Source organism: Bicyclus anynana, chromosome Z (assembly GCF_947172395.1).
Source record: "Bicyclus anynana chromosome Z, ilBicAnyn1.1, whole genome shotgun sequence".
NCBI classification, from domain to species: Eukaryota; Metazoa; Arthropoda; class Insecta; order Lepidoptera; family Nymphalidae; genus Bicyclus; species Bicyclus anynana.
The window spans coordinates 11,498,747-11,520,011 of NC_069110.1; the positions used below are offsets into that span (position 1 = coordinate 11,498,747).

Sequence of the window (21,265 nt, forward strand, 5' to 3'; positions counted from 1 at the left end):
GTATCCTATGTCCTTCTCCTGGCTCTAAACTACCTCTCTGCCAATTTTCAGCTAAATCGGTTCAGCCGTTCTTGAGTTATAAGTGGAATAACTAACACGACTTTCTTTTATATATATATAGAGACAAATAATTTGCAATAAAATAATATTGTGACTATAAATTGAGATGTAAGCTATCCTATCTTTCAAGTTGGATCAAAATGCACACGGAATGCTAATCATATTTATATAATCGATTTAGTAGTTTAGGAGTCCATCGCGGACAAACACGTGACACGAAATTTTTATATATATAAAGATTAATAAATCAAAAAATATATAGTACTGTAATATCAATAATAATATTGATTTTGAAAAGGCAATAAAGTAGACTATTAAAACATAGGTGCTGACAGGCGACTGGTACCTACATTGATGTCTAGGGTGGCCATGGCCAAGACTACAAATCCGCCACTGACTACTGCCGAGTGTTGACTATTAAACAGTGGGTATGGGTAATAGAGCGGGTGATTCACGCATGAGTCACGATACACCCCTTATCACAAAGCGGCACCCCCGTGCCAGCAAACAGTTCTTCGAACTATACCAAATACTCGTAATTATTAAATTCCATTAATTTGATAATGTACATTTTTACCCAACATTTGAAGGAGAGTTATATTTTTTAAACGTTTATGTGTACACGGTGGACATATCTCACTAGCAGTTGCTCGCAATTTCACCCGCGTACCTTCCGTTCCCGTGGGAATACGGGGATAAAATATAGCCTATAACACTCAAGTAACATGGCTTTCTATTGATAAGAGAATTTTCAAAATCGGTACAGTACATCCCCTTAAACTCACAAACTTTACCTCTTTATAATATTATTATACATATTTCGGCACGCTCTACAGTGTTTTCCAACCTTTTCCTGACTAGGGTTCACTGTGATTTCATTATTGAATTAACATAGACTAGGATAAAAAAATAAACTTAATACTCAATTCTCAACATTGGAATAATATATTTGATCAAGGCTAAAATAATATTATCACTTATTTTCAATGAATTTCTTTTGAAATCCTTTACCTACACTAACATTATAAAGAGGGAAGATTTGTTTTTGTATGTAACGAATAAACTCAAAACTACTGGACCGATTTGAAAAATTCTTTCACCAACAGAAAGCAACATAAGCTATATTTTAACCCAGCGCTTCCATGCGACAGGGATCTACACGGGTGAACCCGCGAGGTTCTGCTAGTCCTTTTAAAAAACATCGTTGACATGTTTCGTAAACAAAGCAAGTTAATCGTGATTTTATCCAGCCGTCACATGCGAGGGTTGGTAAAAGAACGTTTCCAGATTTCCGACGTCAAAGCGATCACTCGAGCTCTTTATGCTCCACGCGAGGGTAGATTGTAGGTACACGTGCTTTAAACTTGAACTGAGAACAATATGGCTCTTTCAAATGCGTTTGTAGGAGGCGAACATGTTTAAGTGATGGTATTATACCTATACTTACTTTTTTTTTAAATATTTGCCATATCTTTTAAATATGACCAACTTTCCAGTTTCCTTCAAACTAGTCAGCAAAGACAGTGTTAGGAGTAAATACGACAAGCAGTATAAGGCTCGAACTTCGGCCATATCTTTTAAAAATTACCAACTTTCCAGTTTCCTTCAAACTAGTCAGCAAAGACAGTGTTAGGAGTAAGTACGATGAGCAGCATAAGGGTCGAACTTCGGCCATATCTTTTAAAAATGACCAACTTTCCAGTTTCCTTCAAACTAGTCAGAAAAGACAGTGTTAGGAGTAAGTACGACGAGCAGCATAAATGTCGAACTTCGGCCACATCTTTTAAATATGACCAACTTTCCAGTTTCCTTCCAACTAGTCAGAAAAGACAGTGTTAGGAGTAGGTACGACTAGCAGCATAAGGGTCGAACTTCGGCCATATCTTTTAAAAATGACCAACTACCCAGTTTTCTTCCAACTAGTCGGAAAAGACAGTGCTAGGAGTAGGTACGACTAAAAGCATAAGGGTCGAACTTCGCCATATCTTTTAAATATGACCAACTTTCGAGTTTCCTTCAAACTAGTCAGAAAAGACAGTGTTAGGAGTAGGTACGACGAGTAGCATAAAGGTCGAACTTCGACCTCACGGTAAGGAGTCCGTCCACTTTACCGTTAAGCAATTGAGACTCTGATACATCTATACTAATATTATGAAGCTGAGTTTGTTTGTTTACTTGAACGCGCTAATCTAAACGGTCCGATTTGAAAAATTATTTCAGTGTTAGATAGCCCATTTATCGAGGAAGGCTATATATGCTATAGGCTATATATTGTCCCCATATTCCTACAGGAAGAGGAACCACGCGGTTAAAACCACGCGGCATCATTACCCAATATAAGCAATAAACCTCATCTCAATAATTCCCGTTCTCATAGGAATACGAGAATAAAATAGCACTCGAGGGTAGCGTAGCTCCCCAACAGTGAAAGAATCAAATCGGTTCAGTAGTTTAAGAGCATATTCAATGCAAACAAACTAACAAATCATTCTTCTTTATTAAAAAAAAAACAAACCCGGGATGAAAATCAGCAATAATGTAGCATTTTCTTACTACATTTTTACGGTTGTATATTGAAAAAATATACGATTTATTTATACGTAAGATCAATTTAGGCCCAATTACCTGTTTGATTTATAAACTGTACTAACTGTTCATTAATGTAACAACGGGCACATGCTGTTTTAGTACACATATAATTTAAAATCTAGTTCTTTATATTAATTCAATTTACTTAATTAAAACAGTAAGGTCAATTTAAGTGCTCTTCGAACCGTAGACATAAAGTACACATAAAAACCCCCTTGACAAGGCCTCCTAATTGAAATGGCACGAATGCACAAATAATGAAAAGGGTTTTAATGAACTGGCGATATGCGACTTTAGGGGAGTGAGAAAACACCCTACGATTAAGTTTAATCCAAAAAGTTTAACGAATATATAAGCACATCATAGATGCAAAAAGGCACTGCCTACCTATGGATTCAATACAAACCAACGTTGGGGTTTTCCAATTTTTACTATTTTTAGTATGCACTATTTATAGTGCATACCCCAATTATAAACCCTACGCAACCAACTGTACAAGCTTTTCATAACCAATTTTATGGTATTTCTCATTTATTAAGACGACCACTGGTTACTGAACTTACTTTCTGCATCCACTGCCGTGGGTTCGATTCCCACAACTAGAAAATATAGCCTGTGTAGTAACAATAACACAGGCTATAAGCTTTCAGTATTTTTTTGTTCTGTGATTCTCATGTGATCAGTCGGCAGACAATGAGCAGAGGTTTTTTAAATTTGGCGATTAAAAGCAACATTCCCCAGTAGGAGAATCTCCATGTATGTGTCATAAGTGACTTTTAACAAGTATTTGCCATTGACTCAAGTAAAAAAGCGTATTCTTTAAAAAATGCCTCGTTGATCCAGTGATTAGCCCACTTGGACTTGGGATCACGAAGTCCTGGGTTGGGTCATGGAATATCTACTGATCTTTCTTTAATCTTCATTTTCATTATTTAATTTAATTTTCTTTCATCTAAGAAAATTTCAGTAAAATTCTCAGCCCGGAGTAGCGTTTTCGTGTTGTTACACCGGGAGCACGTTAAGACGGTCTCCATCAGTACCATTAACATCTGATAATGGTCATTAAAGAAACATTATCACCCGAAACCCGCCAATCCCTTTTGGAGCAGCGTAGTGGCTCCAAGTCTGATCACTCCATATTCCCTCTCTTATAAGGGGAGGAAGGTGGGCTGTTAAAATAAAAAGTATACTCCATTAAAAGGATTCTTGCATGTTTCGGTTTAAAAAAACAAGTAAGAATATCTGGATTAAAAGTTAAAACAAGCTGGAATTTCGACAAAATCGTTTTAACTACTATTCTCTATATATGGATAGGTTTATTAACTAAGAAATATTCGGTCCTGCTTGAGAGAGAGAGAGAGGGAGACCGAATAATAAATGTATAAATGTAAAATGAATATTGTAATTATAATAAGCTGAAATTTAAAAATAACAACATTATGTTCTAGCCCTTTTGGTAAAAAATCAGCTAATTACGTCAATTAATGCAAGCTATATCACTATGGATACAAATATTTTTGAAAAAAAATAAACTACACTCATTTATCCCTACCAATATTTTCCTGTCCCTTTTCGATATATTATATTTCTATAATGATGAGCCAGTTTTATCCACCGTATTACCACTTTTTATGAATGTTACTTGATAAATAAGGACATTTTTTGATAGATTAGGATTTTGGGACGTAAGAAACGTCCTGAAATCCTAATCAACCAAAAAATAATGAACCACATATTGCAGTTTATATGTACATAGTCTATAGTCAGAGTATTTATGAATATTATAAAAACAAATTAAAGACTTTCATATAAACTTTCATGCCGTATTTAAGAGGTTAATTTTTTATAATTATTTACTCGTCTCAATATACAAATTGCTTTCAAAATATAGGTTACTAGCGGACACCCGCGACTTCGTCTACGTGGAAATTAGTTTTCACAAATCCCTCAGAAACCATGGATTTTTCGGGATAAAAAGTAGCCTAAGTGTTAATCCAGGCTATAATATACCTCAATACCAAATTTCAGCTAATTCGGTCCAGTAGTCGAGGCATGAAAGATTAACAAGCATTGATATCATCAAAATCATTAGTTTTCGCAAATCTCGGGAAACCATGGATATTTTCGGGATAAAAAGTAATTCAGAGTAAAATCTATTTCCATTCCAAATTTCAGCCAAATCGCTTCAGTAGTAGCGGCGTTAAAGAGTAACAAACATCCAAACAAACATATATAATATTAGTTTTTATAATATTAGTAGGATAGGATATAAATTATATCATGTATATTTAGCAGAAAGTAAAAATTATAGTAATACAAAGTTCCCTTCCATACTTTTCTGCAACAAAAAAACACGCGTGGTAACTACGTACTCTACCTGGAATGAACATGGAAGTGAAAAGTTTATTTGAATGAAAGTTTTTGTGCACAACACACGTGTGCTAACAGTGATTGAATTGCGATAAAGGATTCAAAAATTATACAGTGCACAATGTTTACAGGTAAGATATTGCAAGCATTATTATTTTTATTTACATAAGTTTTAATTATAACGTAAAATAATTAATAAGTAATAATAATTTGCTCATCCGATACAAGAGATAATTTTGCGAAAATTTGTTTGATAGATTTTCCTGAGGAATACCTGAGAATATTTCCCTATTAATATGTATATAGTCAATAATTAGCTTCATACAATTTTAATGACTTCTTGGTAGGTGTTTATTTTTTTTTGTTTATGTGTACATTTGTGTTTTTTTATTTTGATGTCAAGTATCATTTAGTGAATAAATTAACCGAAAAATATTTATATACATGTTTTTGTATATTTAAATTTAAAAAAAATTGTTTATGCACAAAAAAATACTCATTATTATTACATTAGAATAAGTAGAAGTTTATAATTTTTTTTTTGTTATTTTGTTCAGGTCAATTGATTGACTTTTTTATTCGTGCTCTGCGAAAAATAATTTACTTTAATAAGGCTTGCCTTGTTTGTTTTTAAAAATCATTTTCATTTCATTCATTTCATTGCATTTGGTTCATTTTAATTGAATGTCTAATGACGTAAATAGTGATCTAATTTGCAAAAAGCATTGCGATGTACTTGTTTAGAAAAATTACAGGATCATCAGTATATAGATACAAGTTTCAATAATTTAGTTAATTCGATAAAACATAATGTATAAACATATACTTAGTGAGATTTTTCAATCAAGTTTTCTAAATATTTGCCATATATTTTTAAATATTCCCATTCCGATTGAATTAGTCGGAAAATACCTTGTTAGGTGTGGGGACAACAATAAACCAACAAGGGGGATCGATCCTTCTCTCTCTGAGTCCGGCCACTTTACCAATATTAGAAAGTCTATATTAATATTGTATAGAAGTAAAATTGATGGTGCTTTAGGGGTAATCTCTAGATGTTCTAAACCGATTTAGAAAATTCTTTGCTAGGGGCAAAGAATTTTCTAAATCGGTTTAGAAAAGTGCCACGTTATTTATAAGTGTCAAAGGCTATGTTTTATTCGCATACTCTCACGGGAACGGGAACTACGCAGGTGAATCCGCGGGGCGTCAGTTAGTTAATTATATGTAGATGATTGCGTTTTTTCAGGATCGAGTCCATGGTCGGGTTAAATTATTAAATGTTGTACAGCGTGGATACAGACTTTATGACTAACATGTTAATTAAAATTTTATATTTCTAAGCATTGGTTCCACCACTTACCGATTGATTACTAAGATAGCTAATTTATCATATAAATTAATTTACTACATATAAATACACCCAGACACTGGAAAACGCCCATGTTTATCACACAAATATTTTCCAGTTATGGGATTCGAACCCACCGGCCGTGGATGCAGGGTCACTAACCACTGCGTCACGCGGCCGTCAAAACTTATTCACAAGTTGTTAATAAAACTTTTAGACTATTCGATATTTATCAGAAATTGGTGAAACGGGCCCAAAGTCTAGCATATCATATTGGAGTAGGTATTCGTCACGTTGGTCAATCTGATCTCATGACATTTTTACGTAGGAATATAAAAGTTTTTTATAAATTTACCCACTAAATAAGTAAATAAATATTTTTTTGTTTAGATGTCATGCGAAAATTTAACGAATTTTCAAAAAAATGATTAATAAAACTAAAAATGTTATAACGACTACTTGACTCTTAGTTACTTTATTGATATGTGTTATTTTATTTTTATCGTAATTTTGTGTTTTGTAGGTAATTACTGCATTTGAGCTTTTAAACTTCATTAGGAGACGTCGTAAATAAAAAGTACTACAATAGCTTTAGCTATTTACCCCCTTTACGACAACACAGTATAGTGAGTCATTCGTAAACCGAGGGAGGTTGCGTGTATGAATGCACTTCTTTGCCGCCGTCGTAACTAGAACCGCCTGCCCCCGCAATACACTTACTAATTGGATTAAAAGGGAAAGAAAGTTTTGCCGGTAAAGAGTCCTAGCTAAGCTGGTAACCGATATGCTGATAGGGCTGAGTGTCCGATTGAACTAATTCATATTTTGTTTGTGTGACTCACGATGATTAAGGACTTGTACTTTTTAAGCAACGATAGCTCAACGGTAAATTACAGAAACGTCGTGGTTTGATCCCCGCTGACTTATTACCACTTCTAAAGTGTACTACATAATATGTTTTGTGCCGCAGAATAACATCTGTATAAAATTACCCTGTTCCATAGTCCAAATCAATCGAATCACAATCAAATACCTAAAGTTCTTTGTTTTAAGATTTGATTTTAAAAGCTCATATATACATTTTATAAATGTAAGCTTCAATTCTTTTGGTTTAGAGTTGAACATTCCCACTACAGGTGTCAAAGTTCCCACTATACTATGTGCGCTGTAGCATCTTGCGGCTGACGTTTATGAACGTCATAAGGCAACGACGTTCATAATACGTACTATTATCGTGAATCGCGGCAAACTTTCAAGAGTGAAACGAACTGTCACCTGCTACAGCGCATGAAGTAAAGCAAGCTGAATTAAGTTGACACAAAATTCCTTTCGATACATTTTACAGTCTTTTCCAACTAGTTGGAGGGGAACAGAAATATTGGTTATATTAAAAAAATATATAAGGCAAATATTCTTTAAATATATATATAATATATTTATAGACTAGCGATTTAGCCTAGATTTTGGTTGTCAGCTGCTCTAGTAATAATAAGTCTCACTGTAAGATTTTTAGATGCTTTTATTCAGGGCCATCATATTTACATTTTATAAAATGATATTTTTTATACTTCTGTTGTTACTTTTAACTTACTTATTTGTAAGTTATTTAAAATGGACCTCAGAAGTATAATAAATTTTCTTGAGATTTTGAATTTTACCAGTTTTACTTAAAGTAAAATAGCTGTATGTAAAACTCGAAATGTGAATGTTATGAGCAAAAAATATTTTTATATTTCAGAATATTTTGCTGGTTTTACTTATAAAATTGTAGGCATTTTTAATGGTAACAAGTTTTTTGATACAATATTAATAGAATTACTTGCCTGTTACAGCCCTAAGTACGATGTTCTACGGCATCTTCCTCAGTATATACTTATCCGGATATGTGGTTAGCCTAGATCCAGGTAATTTGTTTACTTACTTACCTATGTTAATTAGACAAACCGTAAAGAAGATTTTATATCTTTGAAGACCACGTTTTACCAGCAATAGATTATCATAGTAGGTTACCCAGCCAAGTTATATATCTACATTTCTTATTGTATCTATCTTTTATATCGTTAGCCACCAATTTTAACGGCCCCCTATAGGGTCAGGGGATATACTCCAAGAGGCGTTCGGCGACCTGGGTGGCCTGCTAAGCTTCTGGTTGGCTGGAGTGACTCTAGCGGGGACCAGCACCAAATGGACCTACGTACAACGGCCAACCCCTAGAGGCCAAGTGCGGAACAGGCCAAGGAAAGAAGAATACGAAGACCAGGGGATGATAATTTAATGTATAATGAAAATGATAGCTTAGAAGCAAAGCGTGAAGGGGCCCGAAGGCAGAAGCAGAAGGATAGAGGGCTGTTCTGGAAGGGTTTTTTGGCCTGACTGTATCAGCCCCGGCGCCCCCAAAATCGTCTAGGTGACGCCAGATATCAGGGACCCAACGGGTTCAACTGAAAATTTCCAAGAAGAAGGAAGAACTCTATCCAAATATATCATCATCCCGTGTATCTCATAGCCAAGACTCGAACCCTTGTGATTGGAAGACACGTAGGCTTACCACTGAGCCAACGAATTAATTTATTTATAGAAGCATCTTGTTTGCCTACTCGTTTTCCCTGCGATTGCATATATACGACTCTATGTAATGGTTTAATGCTAACGATTTAGGTACTTGGAGTTTAGTAGATAATGAACTAACAAGTATTATTTCACAGAGGTTGTGGTACTTCGCGCAGTGAGAGGAAGGGATGCCAGGCTGCCGTGTGGTCAAGGAAAAGTGTTCTTAGATGGACCAGACTCCTATATCCTTTGGTTGAAAAACGACAGAGATTTTCTTTACAGATTTCCTAATGAGGAAATCGAGAGAAGGTTCGTGAATTTAAAAATATACAATTTATTTTGATTCAGATACTAATAAAAGTATAGTTACCGAGATCCGCTTAAACAAACAAACAGACATCTTTTGCTTTAATTAGGTATAATAATTTAAAATCAATCATCAATCATAAAATCATCAAAATTATCTCCCGAGTTCCTGTCTCTATAAAATTTCAATTTAATTGTTATTTATTAAATTTTAAATTAATAAAAAAATATGTATTAGTATCGTGGTCTGGCGCAGCGTAAGCTTTAGCGTTTTCCATGTTCTGTGGCTCAGTGAATAGTGACTCTGCTTTCTGCATCCACGGCCGTGGGTTCGATTCCCACTAATAAAAAATTACTAACTAGTAATTTGTGAGATGGGTGATTTCCAGTGTCTGGGTGTGTTAATATATTATATAAGCAGTATATAAATGTAAATGATAACCTATCTTAATACCCATAACACAGGCTTACTTGGCGCTAGATATCCGTGTATTGTCCAAATATATTCATTTATTTAATTTAATACTTCTTCTATGTTTTTGCCCCAGAGCCGTGAACCGCGATAGAATATTCGGTACGTCATGCGACGCAGGGGCATGTTATGATGACACCTCTCTCCTTCTGAAACGCGTGACTGAGCAGGACAGCGGTATTTATCGATGCAGAGTCCATTATCAAGCCTCCCCCTCGCTAGACTACGTCATTGATGTGAGGCTGGTGGGTAAGTAATAATAAAATACTGGCTACATAACTATTGTGCCGTAGAATAACATTCGTATAAAATTATCCTGTTCATAATCTAATATACCGAATCAGAATCAAATACAGTTCTTTTTTTAAAGTTTGATTTAGAAAGGTCATGTTGGCAATATACATTTTTAACCGACTTCAAAAGAATGAGGGGGTTCTCAATTCGACGCGTATGTTCTTTTTTTATGTTTGTTACCACATACCTTCGTCATTTCTTAACCAATTTTAAAAATTCTTTTTTGTTTGAAAGAGTACCTATACTTCCAGAGTTGAAGATTCCCATTAGGCAAGAGCTAAACTAAGTACAGAGGCACAAAATTCCCTTTATAGAACATCTATTATGTATATAAATTTGTAGGTACATAAGGTAAACAAATATTTAAACATAAAAACAATTCACTTACTTATTGTTGTAGATTCACCCGGCATCCCGCGAATTCACAACGAGTTGAACGAAGAGATCAAAAGGGGATATGTTGGGCCACTTAGCCTCGGAGCTAACCTCACACTCATCTGCGAAGTAGACGATGGTACGTACAATTAAAATTTAAAATAAAAACAGCGAACAAGGGTCGAACCAATGACCTCTTGGCGTGAGTTCGGCCTCTTTACCATAGAGCTCTTGAAGTTTTAACTTATGATAACAATTATCTATGTTCTGAGGTGCAATTTAACTCTGTGACCTAGTACACTATTCACGACTATAGAGTGATGACAAATAACAATCCACAAAACTCCAATTCTACTACTAGAGTCAAATAAAGCAGCTGTGCTTAGTAACATTGGTACTCGTAACTCAGATCAATTTTTATATTGGACACATAAATAATGAGTTTTTTTATAAGCTCCTTAACGGAACCGCAGCATCATTATCATCATCAGGCGGTTTTCGCGAACTTAAAAGATCTAAGTAGGGAGGAATGGAACGACTCTCTAAGGAAACTCTTGTTGCGTCTTGCTTCATCCCCGTGCTTTGGAGAGCACGTAAGTTGTCGATACCATGCTCATTAGCATCTGTTACCTTTACAGGGCTGAATGGCTGAACCGATTTGGATAAAATAAATTGGTGAAAATTGAATATTTGTATAAACTGTATATAGGCTACATTATATCCCGGAAAAATTCATGGTTACCGCTGGGTTTTGCATAAAACGCGAATGGTGTTGCGAACATCCTTTAGTTCATTATAACACTGCCTATTTCAGATCAGCCCGATACGTTGGTGTACTGGCGTCGAAACGGCGTAGTGATAGAGCGCGCGCACACAGCGCGTGCCGGCGTGCTGCGGGCGGACGTGCGGGTGCATAACGCGACGCGCGACGAGCTAGACGCACACTACGAGTGCCTCGCCCAGAACGCTGACGTCACAGAGCCTTTGAGCGCTAGTGTCGTTGTCAAAATGTATCGTAAGTAATCCAGCTTATGTGAAGGATCATAAGAAATAGTTCAATATACTGGTTGAGGTAACCAAAGTGCTGGACTGGCGACCCCAAATCCGAAAGTGCAGTGTTAGTCGACCCACCTCTAGAACTATACCTCCTCCGACGATATCATAGAGGTTTCGGGAGTCACTGGATATAGGCGGCTCAATACCGTGTTGTTTGGATGTCCTTAAGAGAGGTCCATGTAGAGCAACTGACTTAGGCTGATGATGATGATTATAATAACAAGTTTCTTTGAATATCTTATGTTTATGTCTAAAAATTGTAATAAAGTACAATTGATTGGTAAGTTTTCTGGATTGCGCTTTTATATGAAAAAAATACCTGAAAACCAGCATCGTGTTGAGGTGGATACCTTTTTGTCCACGACTAGATTTTTATATATTCTGTTTGTTTATTTTATTGCTTGTGTGTGGACAAATAAAAATATATTCGATTCTATTCTATTATATATGTGCATATATAAATAAAGGTGTGTTTTGAATTCAACAGTTCCCCCCTTAAACATCGAGATTCGATTGAACAATAATGTGGATTTCGAAGCTGGGCAACCGCGCGTGGTCGATTGTGTGGTAGTGGGCTGCGTACCTCCGCCGTCTATCACATGGCACTTGGGAGACACTTTACTTAGACCGAGTGTACATAAGGTAAGATTATATTCGTAACCATAGCATAAGAAATAGATAAAAGTATGAAAATAGATTTAAAACTTGACTTAAGGTCGGTACACGGAACGGACCTAGGCCGTGGACAGGGCGGCGACAGCACGTAGAGTTCAGTATTGCCAATTTGTTGGGAGTTTTCCCAAATTTCGAGGAGTTTTAATTCAATTTTGGACAATTCCCCAAACGTGGGGATTGGTTCTATACATTTTTTTTTAATTTGCAACTATCCATGTTGTAAAAATAGAAGAATAGACTGTCAATTAATACAAGAATGAAAAATCACTAATGAGTGAATTTTGCCCAATATGGGCTATTTGATTCGATTTGTTGGGAATTAAGAAAATAGGCAACGCTGATACTGATACTTAAACACCACATTGCCAGACTGTCCTCTTAGCTTAAACGCTTAATCTATGTACTGTAGTCCTGTTTGTACCCCTTGACGTATACTTTTTGGAGTATATTTATATTTTAATCAAACGATATTAAAAAAAATACGTCACGTCACGTACGAGATAAAACGCGCTACATATGCATCGACTTTTAATTTGAACCCATTACAAAAACATAATCGTAAATAAATAGTTTATGAGGTTGATCTTGCAATTAATGTTACTTGAATCTCTTAAAAAACAGTTACTATTGTTATTGTACAAGTACCGAAGAAAAAGACTATGAATGACGAATAAAGCGTTCCGCACAAATGGGTCTGCGTTAAAAATCAATTAAACCACTATTTTTATTAACTAGGAACTACATGACGGCAACTATACGGTATCGTCTCTCACACTGGCGCCATCTCTACGTGACAGCAAACACGACCTAGTATGCCGAGCCCACAACTCACATTTACCCACCTCAGTCTTCGAGGATAAAGTTACTTTGAACGTCGGATGTAAGTTAAGGGTCTTATCATTTGCTTTGTTCAAAATTTTATATATAAGCGGCTAAAATATCTGTTTGTCGCTGATAGGTTGAACCATATTAGTTGCTTGCGTAACTGTACTATGTTTGCTAATGGGGTAAAGTTAATAAGTTGATTAAGCCAATTCGTAACAGGCAACTTGAAAATGACGATTTGACTTAAAATCCGGCATAAGAAAAGCTTCCTGTAAAATTCCTGTAGGCATACAAGGAAGATGTATCTTTATAGTGGTAAAAGAATTATCAAAATTGGTTCAGTAGACCCAGAGATTACTTAAACCCTACACACAAATTTTACCTACTAAAATAGGCGTCAATAATATCAGTCTGAAAACGGGTTGACATTAAGCGGATTAAAAGGACAAAACATTATTATTAAATTAAAATCTGTCAGGTTTTTTTTCACAATCACAATTTTTGTCACAATTCCCACCAAAAATGTTACCAATGAATGGAATAATAACCTTGAGTGAAGTCCCGGATTTGTTACCGAAGGATTGTAGGGTTAACAACGTCTTTTAAAACTAGTTATCACTCCCCTTCTCCACCCAAGTCATCCTCCCCGCCTATACCAAACTAATCAAAATCAAAAAATCAAAATCCAAATCAAAATCAACATGATTACATTTTTAAGACAAGCGGATTATTTTTGTAAAAAATATTTTAACACTTGTACAGATCGACCAATTTGCCTAACAACTCGAGAGGAGATGGTCGGCGCAATCGTTCAAGAGGCGGAGACGGTTACGTGCGCGGTAGAGGCTTCGCCAGACCCTCTACAATTTAGCTGGACATTCGCCGATTCTAGGACGCTGTACACTAGTGTTAAGGCAAGTTAGAGCAATTTTAATGTAAATCATTATTATTTAAGCATATTAAGGAATCCCATCTAGGAGGGTACCGGAGACGACCAAAAAAAAGAACAACCACACGAAATTTAAAGCAAATATAAATAATCTTTTTAACACTAAAATGGAATCCACTTAAAAGACGTTTTTCAGTTATTTTGATTTTAACACAAAATTGCTAAACCAATTCGCTCGCTGCTTCAATGTCGGTTAGTGGGTGACTAACTACACTAACCATCATACAGCCAACATAACAACAACAACAGGCAGGTGTAACACCACCAACTTCCCAACTCCAGGCTGAAAACTTAACTAAAAATAATAATTAATTTAATTTTGTAGGTTATTAAAATAGGCTGATAATGGTGACGATACAACATATATAAAAATAATTATCAACTTAAATATTAAGACTTTAATACTTAAAAATACTTAAAGAAATTTTACAAATCTTTTATTATATTTACAGAAAGTGGCTGGTTCTCACAATCGCTTCACATCAACACTGACGTGGCTACCACGCGATGGCGATTTAGGTTTACTATTGTGCCGAGCTACCAATTCTTTTGGGGAGCAGAAACGGCCCTGTTCCTACACTATTGCACCGGGGAGTCCCCCACATGTCCCGGAATGCGTCGTGTTACGCTCCTATCCTCATTCCATAAGAGTTCAGTGTCAGAAAGGTAGGTTTACTGTATATTTGTCTATTTCCCTTTTAAAAGTAAAAATTAACAACTTACATCAATATTTCTAATTTAAATTTAGAATTGAAAAAAAAATACTATTGCAGATTTTTGTCGCACAGTCGTTTGTACTTAATGATATAATAAATATAATAGGTCTGTTTCAAGTTTCTAAAAGGTATAAAAATTAGTTGTGTAAAAATTACAATGTACTAATTATATTCGTTCTAAATATATTGATAAAAATATATGTTTCTTGTAACGTATATACTTTTACTTTACTGTAAACATAGACTGAACTTATTAATAAAATCTATACATTTATAAAACAATGCCCGCTTTCTCTGTCTGTCTGTCTTTTAGCAATAAACTTAAAAACTATTGTATATATAAACAGAAACTATATATATAATAAGATTTTCTTGCTGTTTTTACTATTAGACAGAGTATTTCTTGAGGAAGGTATATACTTTGTTAAGGTTTTGTTTTAATTGGTTGAAGTATGGTGATAATTGTTGGAAGTATCTTCTAAAGAAGTGATCACGTACAGTGGAAGTTTACAACGATTTTCTCTCAGAATTAAGTAGCGGGCCGTAGTAGTCTATACTAGGTAATATTATAAAGAGGTAAAACTTGTAAGGTTGTAGGGGGTAATCTCTGCATTGCATCTGCTGAACCGATATTGACAATTTCTTTACCAATAGAAAGCCACGTTATTTATGATTATCATAAACTATATTTTACCCCCATTTCCCCACGAGGACGAACTGTGCCGGTGAAACTGCAGCACGAGTACAATACAAGCTACAAGCTACAAGTATATAAACAAAGGTGTTTTATTTTTATCCAGGTTGGGACGGTGGACGACCTCAAACCATTCATCTAGAACTATTCAATCTTGATGGAACTTTACTCCACAATATGTCCAACGCAGCGGGTCACTTCCACCTGCCAGACATAGAGGATGACAGGAATTTATCAGCGACAGTTTACGCGAGCAGTGCTAGAGGAAGGAGTGAATCAAAAAGCTTACATTTACAGACGATAACACCGTTAAGCGCGTCAGGTATTTATTATTTATTTTTAAATTCAGTAATAAGTTCGCCATTATTTGCGAAGGGAAAAACCGTAAGATTGATTTATGATGATGATCATAATGGTTATTCTCTCACTCGCGATCAACAATGCCCGTTAAATTTCGTCAAATTGTTGCTCAAACAAATAGCAGCCTCAACATAGTTTTTCCGCTTCAAACTTTCGAGAAACTCAATAATTTACAAGACGCCAATAGGATACATGCTTTAAGTTTTGTGATTATATTTACGATACAAGATGTCCATCCCAATTCTAATATTAGCAGTTGCAGAAGACGTGCCAGTTCGTACGTGGACGCGTTGGCTGGAGGCGTGCGCTGGTCTGGTAGCAATCGCCGCGGCAGTAGCGGCAGCTGCAGTCTGCATAAAGCTGATCAAAGCGAAACGGGACAACCTGGAGCATAACCCTGACTTAGTGCCACGGTCCGATGGTAATTGATCAATTCATAAAAACCATATTCTATAAATCTGAAGATATATCATTAGTATTATATAGTATAAAGAGCAATGGGCCAAGAATGCTTCCTTGCGGTACACCGCATTTGTTAGGCATACTTAGACTGTAAATGATAATTATTAAAATTTCACATTTGCTTGCGTAGACACACTGTGTTTTGTTGTTTATGTAACTTTTGACCCGTGATAAAACTGGATCTTAATCTCCGTCCACAAAGAAAAAAAAAACAAAAAAAAAGTTTTTTAAATATTTAAGAAAATATTAAAATTAAAGTACCCTTAACCTTAACCCTTGGTTTTCTTACGTGAGACTTTTTTCTATTTTGTATATTTTTAAAACAATTCAAATGTATGTTCGTACACAATAGGTCAGAAAAGGCAAATGTCGTAATTTGGCGTTAAATTGGAAACCCGTAGGAAACAATTTATGTTAACGATACCAACATTTTTATTGTTCTAAGGTTCGTTTCACCGCGAGCCTGACTTTACCAGAGAGGAACGTGTTTTGGGAACTACCAACATAACAGTCAACCAACTAGCTTCATGTCAAAATGTAAGTTATCCTACAAAAAGTTAAAAGTTATCCTTTCTATAATCTAGTACAGGTAGCTTAGTACGGGGAGATTTTTCTGGTACAAGCTTTTCAAGTGGCAGAAGGGCTTTTTGTGACAGAACTCATCATATTCTCCGAGGAAGACCGTGATACCTGATATAATGGTATGATGAGGTCTAAAATGAACTATAATATGGGACGCTTGTCCCTTAAACGAGATAGTCCTTTTTCACCCTGTTTCTGGAATGCGAAGTTTTTGTCATTTTTGTTGTATTTCTTTTTTTTGTCATTTAATTTAATATTATTAGGCAAATTGTGGTTAAATCACGATTACATTAATTACCACATTCTAGCAATTAGCGAATAACAATGGAAACTTCTATACTAATTATTATAAAGAGGTAAAGTTTGTGATATTGTAGGGTTTTTGGGAAGTTTAGGGAAGTTTGTGATTTTACTACTATAAGTAATACCACTACCATTATTCGTGAGTGTCATAGACTTTATTTTATCCCTGTATTCTCATGGGAATGGCTAAGGCTATAGGGTATATATTATCTCCGTGTTCCGACGGGCGTCAGCTAGTATTGGTATAAGTGCGAAAGTAAATTCGATTGTCATGCTTTCACGCCCAAAACCGATTATATTTTTTTAACCAGAGCAAGCTACATTATCAGCGTGTGACATAAGCTATATTTTAATTGCGAGTTCCCAAGACAAACTGAGACTACGCATTTGAAAACGGGGCTGTCCGCTAGTTTAGTATGAAGTAAGGTATTATTTAATGTTAATTTCAGCAATATTCCGCGTCGCCTGTACCAGGATGTCGCGTTCTCGTCGGCTGCGGTACCCATTCACCACCTCAAGACTCTTGTCCCACCAGCCAGCACTCCTACTATGTCTAGCCTTCAACATCCTGCTTGCAAAGGGTCATTACTCATAACAAGAGCCTGTGGATATTAAGGCTAAACATATCCAAATGTATAGACACTCATTGGTTCATTATTTGGTATGGCATGTGTATTTCAATGCAAAAAGTGTACGCTTTAGCAGCCCATGACAGAGTACTGAGCTCTAAATGGCTTATTTCTACTTGGGTACAGTTGAATCTAATTTACGGGAACTTTACTTTTTAATATACCTAATAAAACCCAAGAGCTTAAAATTATACGCGTACAATGAATTTTGTAATCTCTGGAGAATGCTATACTAAGTAATTGTTTTTTAAATTAACTTTTAGTACATTTAACAATAAATACAATTGCGATGATACTATTTAGAGATTCGACTCTTGTTTAATTGTTTTATTCGTAACTCAATAGTGGTTAATGTGTAGGTACGTCCGAGAATGAGATCAGAAGAAAAAAATCCCACTTTTTCTGGTTATAATTTAGCTTAAGGTGAAAAGAGCTCTTCCAACTTATATTTCTTCGGTGTAATATTAATAAATGTAACTCATGTTTAGGATTATTTATAGCTTACTTTATATTTTTAACGAATATTTTCTAAAATGCTTCTTCGCATACTTAGTTAATCATTATTTATAATATAATATGATAAAAATATAAACCTTATTAATAAATAATGATAAAGCATAGTATATTGCGCTTAAGAATATAGTAGGTAGATACTTTAATAATTAGTTACTATGATGATACAGAATAAAGAATGATACAGAATGAGTCTATACTAGCAGCGTGGTGAGGCCAGTGAAACCCATAAAAACAAACGTTACGCGTCTCCTTTGACATCCGTATATACAAATATTTTCATAATTTGTATTTCAAGATTTAACACTATTAACAATTACCTAAATTGATATCATAATAGACTAATAAATTACGTATGAAAAAATACTTTATCTTATTTTTTTAGATTTTTTGAACAGTTTTTAAAATATTTAAGAACATAAGACGCCATTTTTCTTAAATATTATTTTAAAATTACTTAAGCGACACTTTGTGTCGTACTGACTCTAGAATGTATTCGTTTTTGAATTTGTATTTGGAATGGCTGCATCCCTGCCATGTTTCGTACGCTCTATCTGACTATTATTCTTTCATCTGTGATTTATTACAACAAAGTTATAACAAAGTTTTCCCTATATATACTTTATAAATACCATTTATAAATGATATATAGAGATAGAGTAGGTAGTATAAAGTAGCACATAGGCGACTTTTTTACGATATTTCCACGTGAACGTAATGTGTATGGGTGAAATCAGAGAGAAGCTAAAGAATAGTTATGTATAGTTTTCCTATATATGTGTACTTGTATAGTTTATCATAGTTAATGTTATATTTTCATGCATTGGTTCTTAAAGTGTAGTCCATGAATGTACAAAAGTCGTCTGTATAGCAACTATAAACATATATTTGGAAGAGTATGTTTGGTTGAACGCACTGATCTCAGAAACCACTGGTTCGAATTGAAAAAAATCTGTATAATAGCCGTTTACGTACGTATATATTTTACAGTTTTTCAATAGATAATTAAGTGGGTATTTGTCAAAGTAGACTATGTAGGTTATTTAATTTTAAATAACTTCATGCATTCGTACCTACATGATAACGATACATGGGTAAGCCAATTCTACGGCTCTATAATTTTAGGAGAGCCGTGATAGCTCGTGATATATGGATATGACCTCGACCTCTGATTCGGAGGATGTAGGTTCAAATCCGGTCCAGGGCTTGCGCCTTCAACTTTTCATTTATGTGCATTTTAAGTAATGAAATATCACGTGTCTCAAACGGCGAAGGAAAAGCATCGTGATAAACTACATACCTGAGAATATTCTTAATTCTCTACATGTGTTAAGTCTGCCTATTGCTATATGGACTATGGACTCGTGCTCAGCAGTGAGCCGAAAATGGGTTGCTAATGATTATTTTAGAACATGTAACTATTTCCGTATTAAATAATATTATGACAAAATTAATCTAGTCAAACTAGTCGGAATTTTTTCATAATCATTTGAAAAGTTGTCTGAGACGGATAGGATGTTGCTCGATCTCGTGTTGGCTCGTGCCGACACTAGGTGGCGTGACTTGTTTTCGTAAAGAGTAGGGAGTTAGAGAGGGGTAGCGGTATCAGTTGACGGGAACGACTTTCGATATAAGGCGCTCGTCGTCCGGTCAGCTTCAGTATGCTCATGGCGTTCGAGCCATCCACATTTCTTGTTGTGTAAGTCTTTATGGGTTACTAGGGATAGGCGGGGAGAGTTACTTGAGTGGAAAAGGGAAGTGTCAGTTAACTGACAAGGGGCCCTTAACCCTGTGTGTAGGGTTCACAAGTGCGTGACTCCACTCAAGGTCATTCACTGACATTCAAGGGTCTTATTTTGGTTACAGTTTGATTCGTTAATTAAGTTGTCCTGACAAATATTGTCTTGATTGTATTGATCTTATTTTTGTAATCCAATTCTGAGTCTGCATCATTACATTCAACAATTCACTTTTAAAAATAACTTTATCATTATTCTAATACGAAAATACATTTAGAGATGTACGTACTATCCTTTATATGTTTATGTTTAATTAGATAGGTACAATGCAATAAAACGATTTAACGATTAAAATACCAATTTGGTTGCTACAATGATCGTTTTTTTTCATATTGCAAGAACACTTTTATTAACTTGTTAGTTTACTAGAATACTAATGTTAAATAATATATTATGAGTATGTTGATTAATGTCAGATATTATTAATACATAAACATGATATCATTTTCGTCAATCAATTCCTTTTTATGAATATCTTTGTTAGTTTATTTTTTTGTATAAATAAAAAATAGTACATTGTGTATAGGTAGAACTACCAGCCAATAAGTAGTTTAGAATTTCTTATTTTAACATGGGTAATCTTTAGACAATTATTATTATTTTACTTAATTCTAATCACTATCCTTTATATAAATAATAATAAATGCGTACTAGTATTATTAATTGCTTGCGACTGATTCTACAAGTATGACTAAATATTAATATTTGAAAAATAAATAATAACTTTACAAAAATATGAATCTGTGTTTATCTTGAAAATCTAAAAGCTAAACCTTTATGGCTATAAGAAAAATTTATTGATAAATTAAAAAATTAAAAACCTAAACAACGTTAATATTTGTAGAAAGGGAATAGACGTGCCACATGCATACAAGTTAGCGCTTGACTGCAATGTCCTGCAACTGCACCTGATGATAAGTGATGATGCAATCTGAGATGGAAATGGCTAACTTGTTAGGAGGAGGATGAAAATCCACGCCCCTTTTGGTTTCTACACGACACCGTACCGGGACGCTAATAATTTTGGCGGAACATCTTTTTACACCGGCAACTACGCTTTTCAAAGCAACAGAACCGCCGATTTGCTGCAGCGGTACTTCCCTGGACAAGTTCTTTCATAGTCTTAAGATCCTTATTAGAAACGACCTTCCCCATATGGATGGATGAATGAATAAAAACTATTTAATATCAAATTAGTATGTTAAAAAGTATGTTCCGAGTAGGTTGTCTAAAAACTCCTGTCCAAATAATCATTAACGAGTTAAATAATGGTTAATAATAATTTCGCCAGGAGACTTATATGCAAACAAAACCTACTCGCAATGTACTTTTTAA

General features: G+C 34.9%; 1 protein-coding gene across 1 annotated transcript; it reads left to right on the forward strand.

Annotated features, from left to right (window-relative positions):
- The first annotated feature begins 5,064 nt into the window (after window positions 1–5,064).
- Window positions 5,065–18,379, forward strand: LOC112045881 (uncharacterized). The gene is made up of 14 exons (XM_052890699.1): window positions 5,065–5,150; window positions 8,203–8,274; window positions 9,076–9,229; window positions 9,775–9,947; window positions 10,393–10,506; window positions 11,182–11,382; window positions 11,911–12,065; window positions 12,834–12,978; window positions 13,686–13,837; window positions 14,325–14,538; window positions 15,389–15,604; window positions 15,899–16,063; window positions 16,550–16,641; window positions 17,439–18,379. The coding sequence occupies exons 1-14, from the start codon at window positions 5,141–5,143 to the stop codon at window positions 17,544–17,546; spliced, it is 1,971 nt and encodes a 656-aa protein (XP_052746659.1). The 5' UTR covers window positions 5,065–5,140; the 3' UTR covers window positions 17,547–18,379.
- Window positions 18,380–21,265: the final 2,886 nt, after the last annotated feature.

Coding starts and splice junctions, on each gene's coding strand:
- LOC112045881 (XM_052890699.1), top strand. Junction 16,064..16,549: donor CTTAGTGCCACGGTCCGATG/GTAATTGATCAA, acceptor TATTGTTCTAAG/GTTCGTTTCACCGCGAGCCT. Junction 16,642..17,438: donor AACTAGCTTCATGTCAAAAT/GTAAGTTATCCT, acceptor TGTTAATTTCAG/CAATATTCCGCGTCGCCTGT.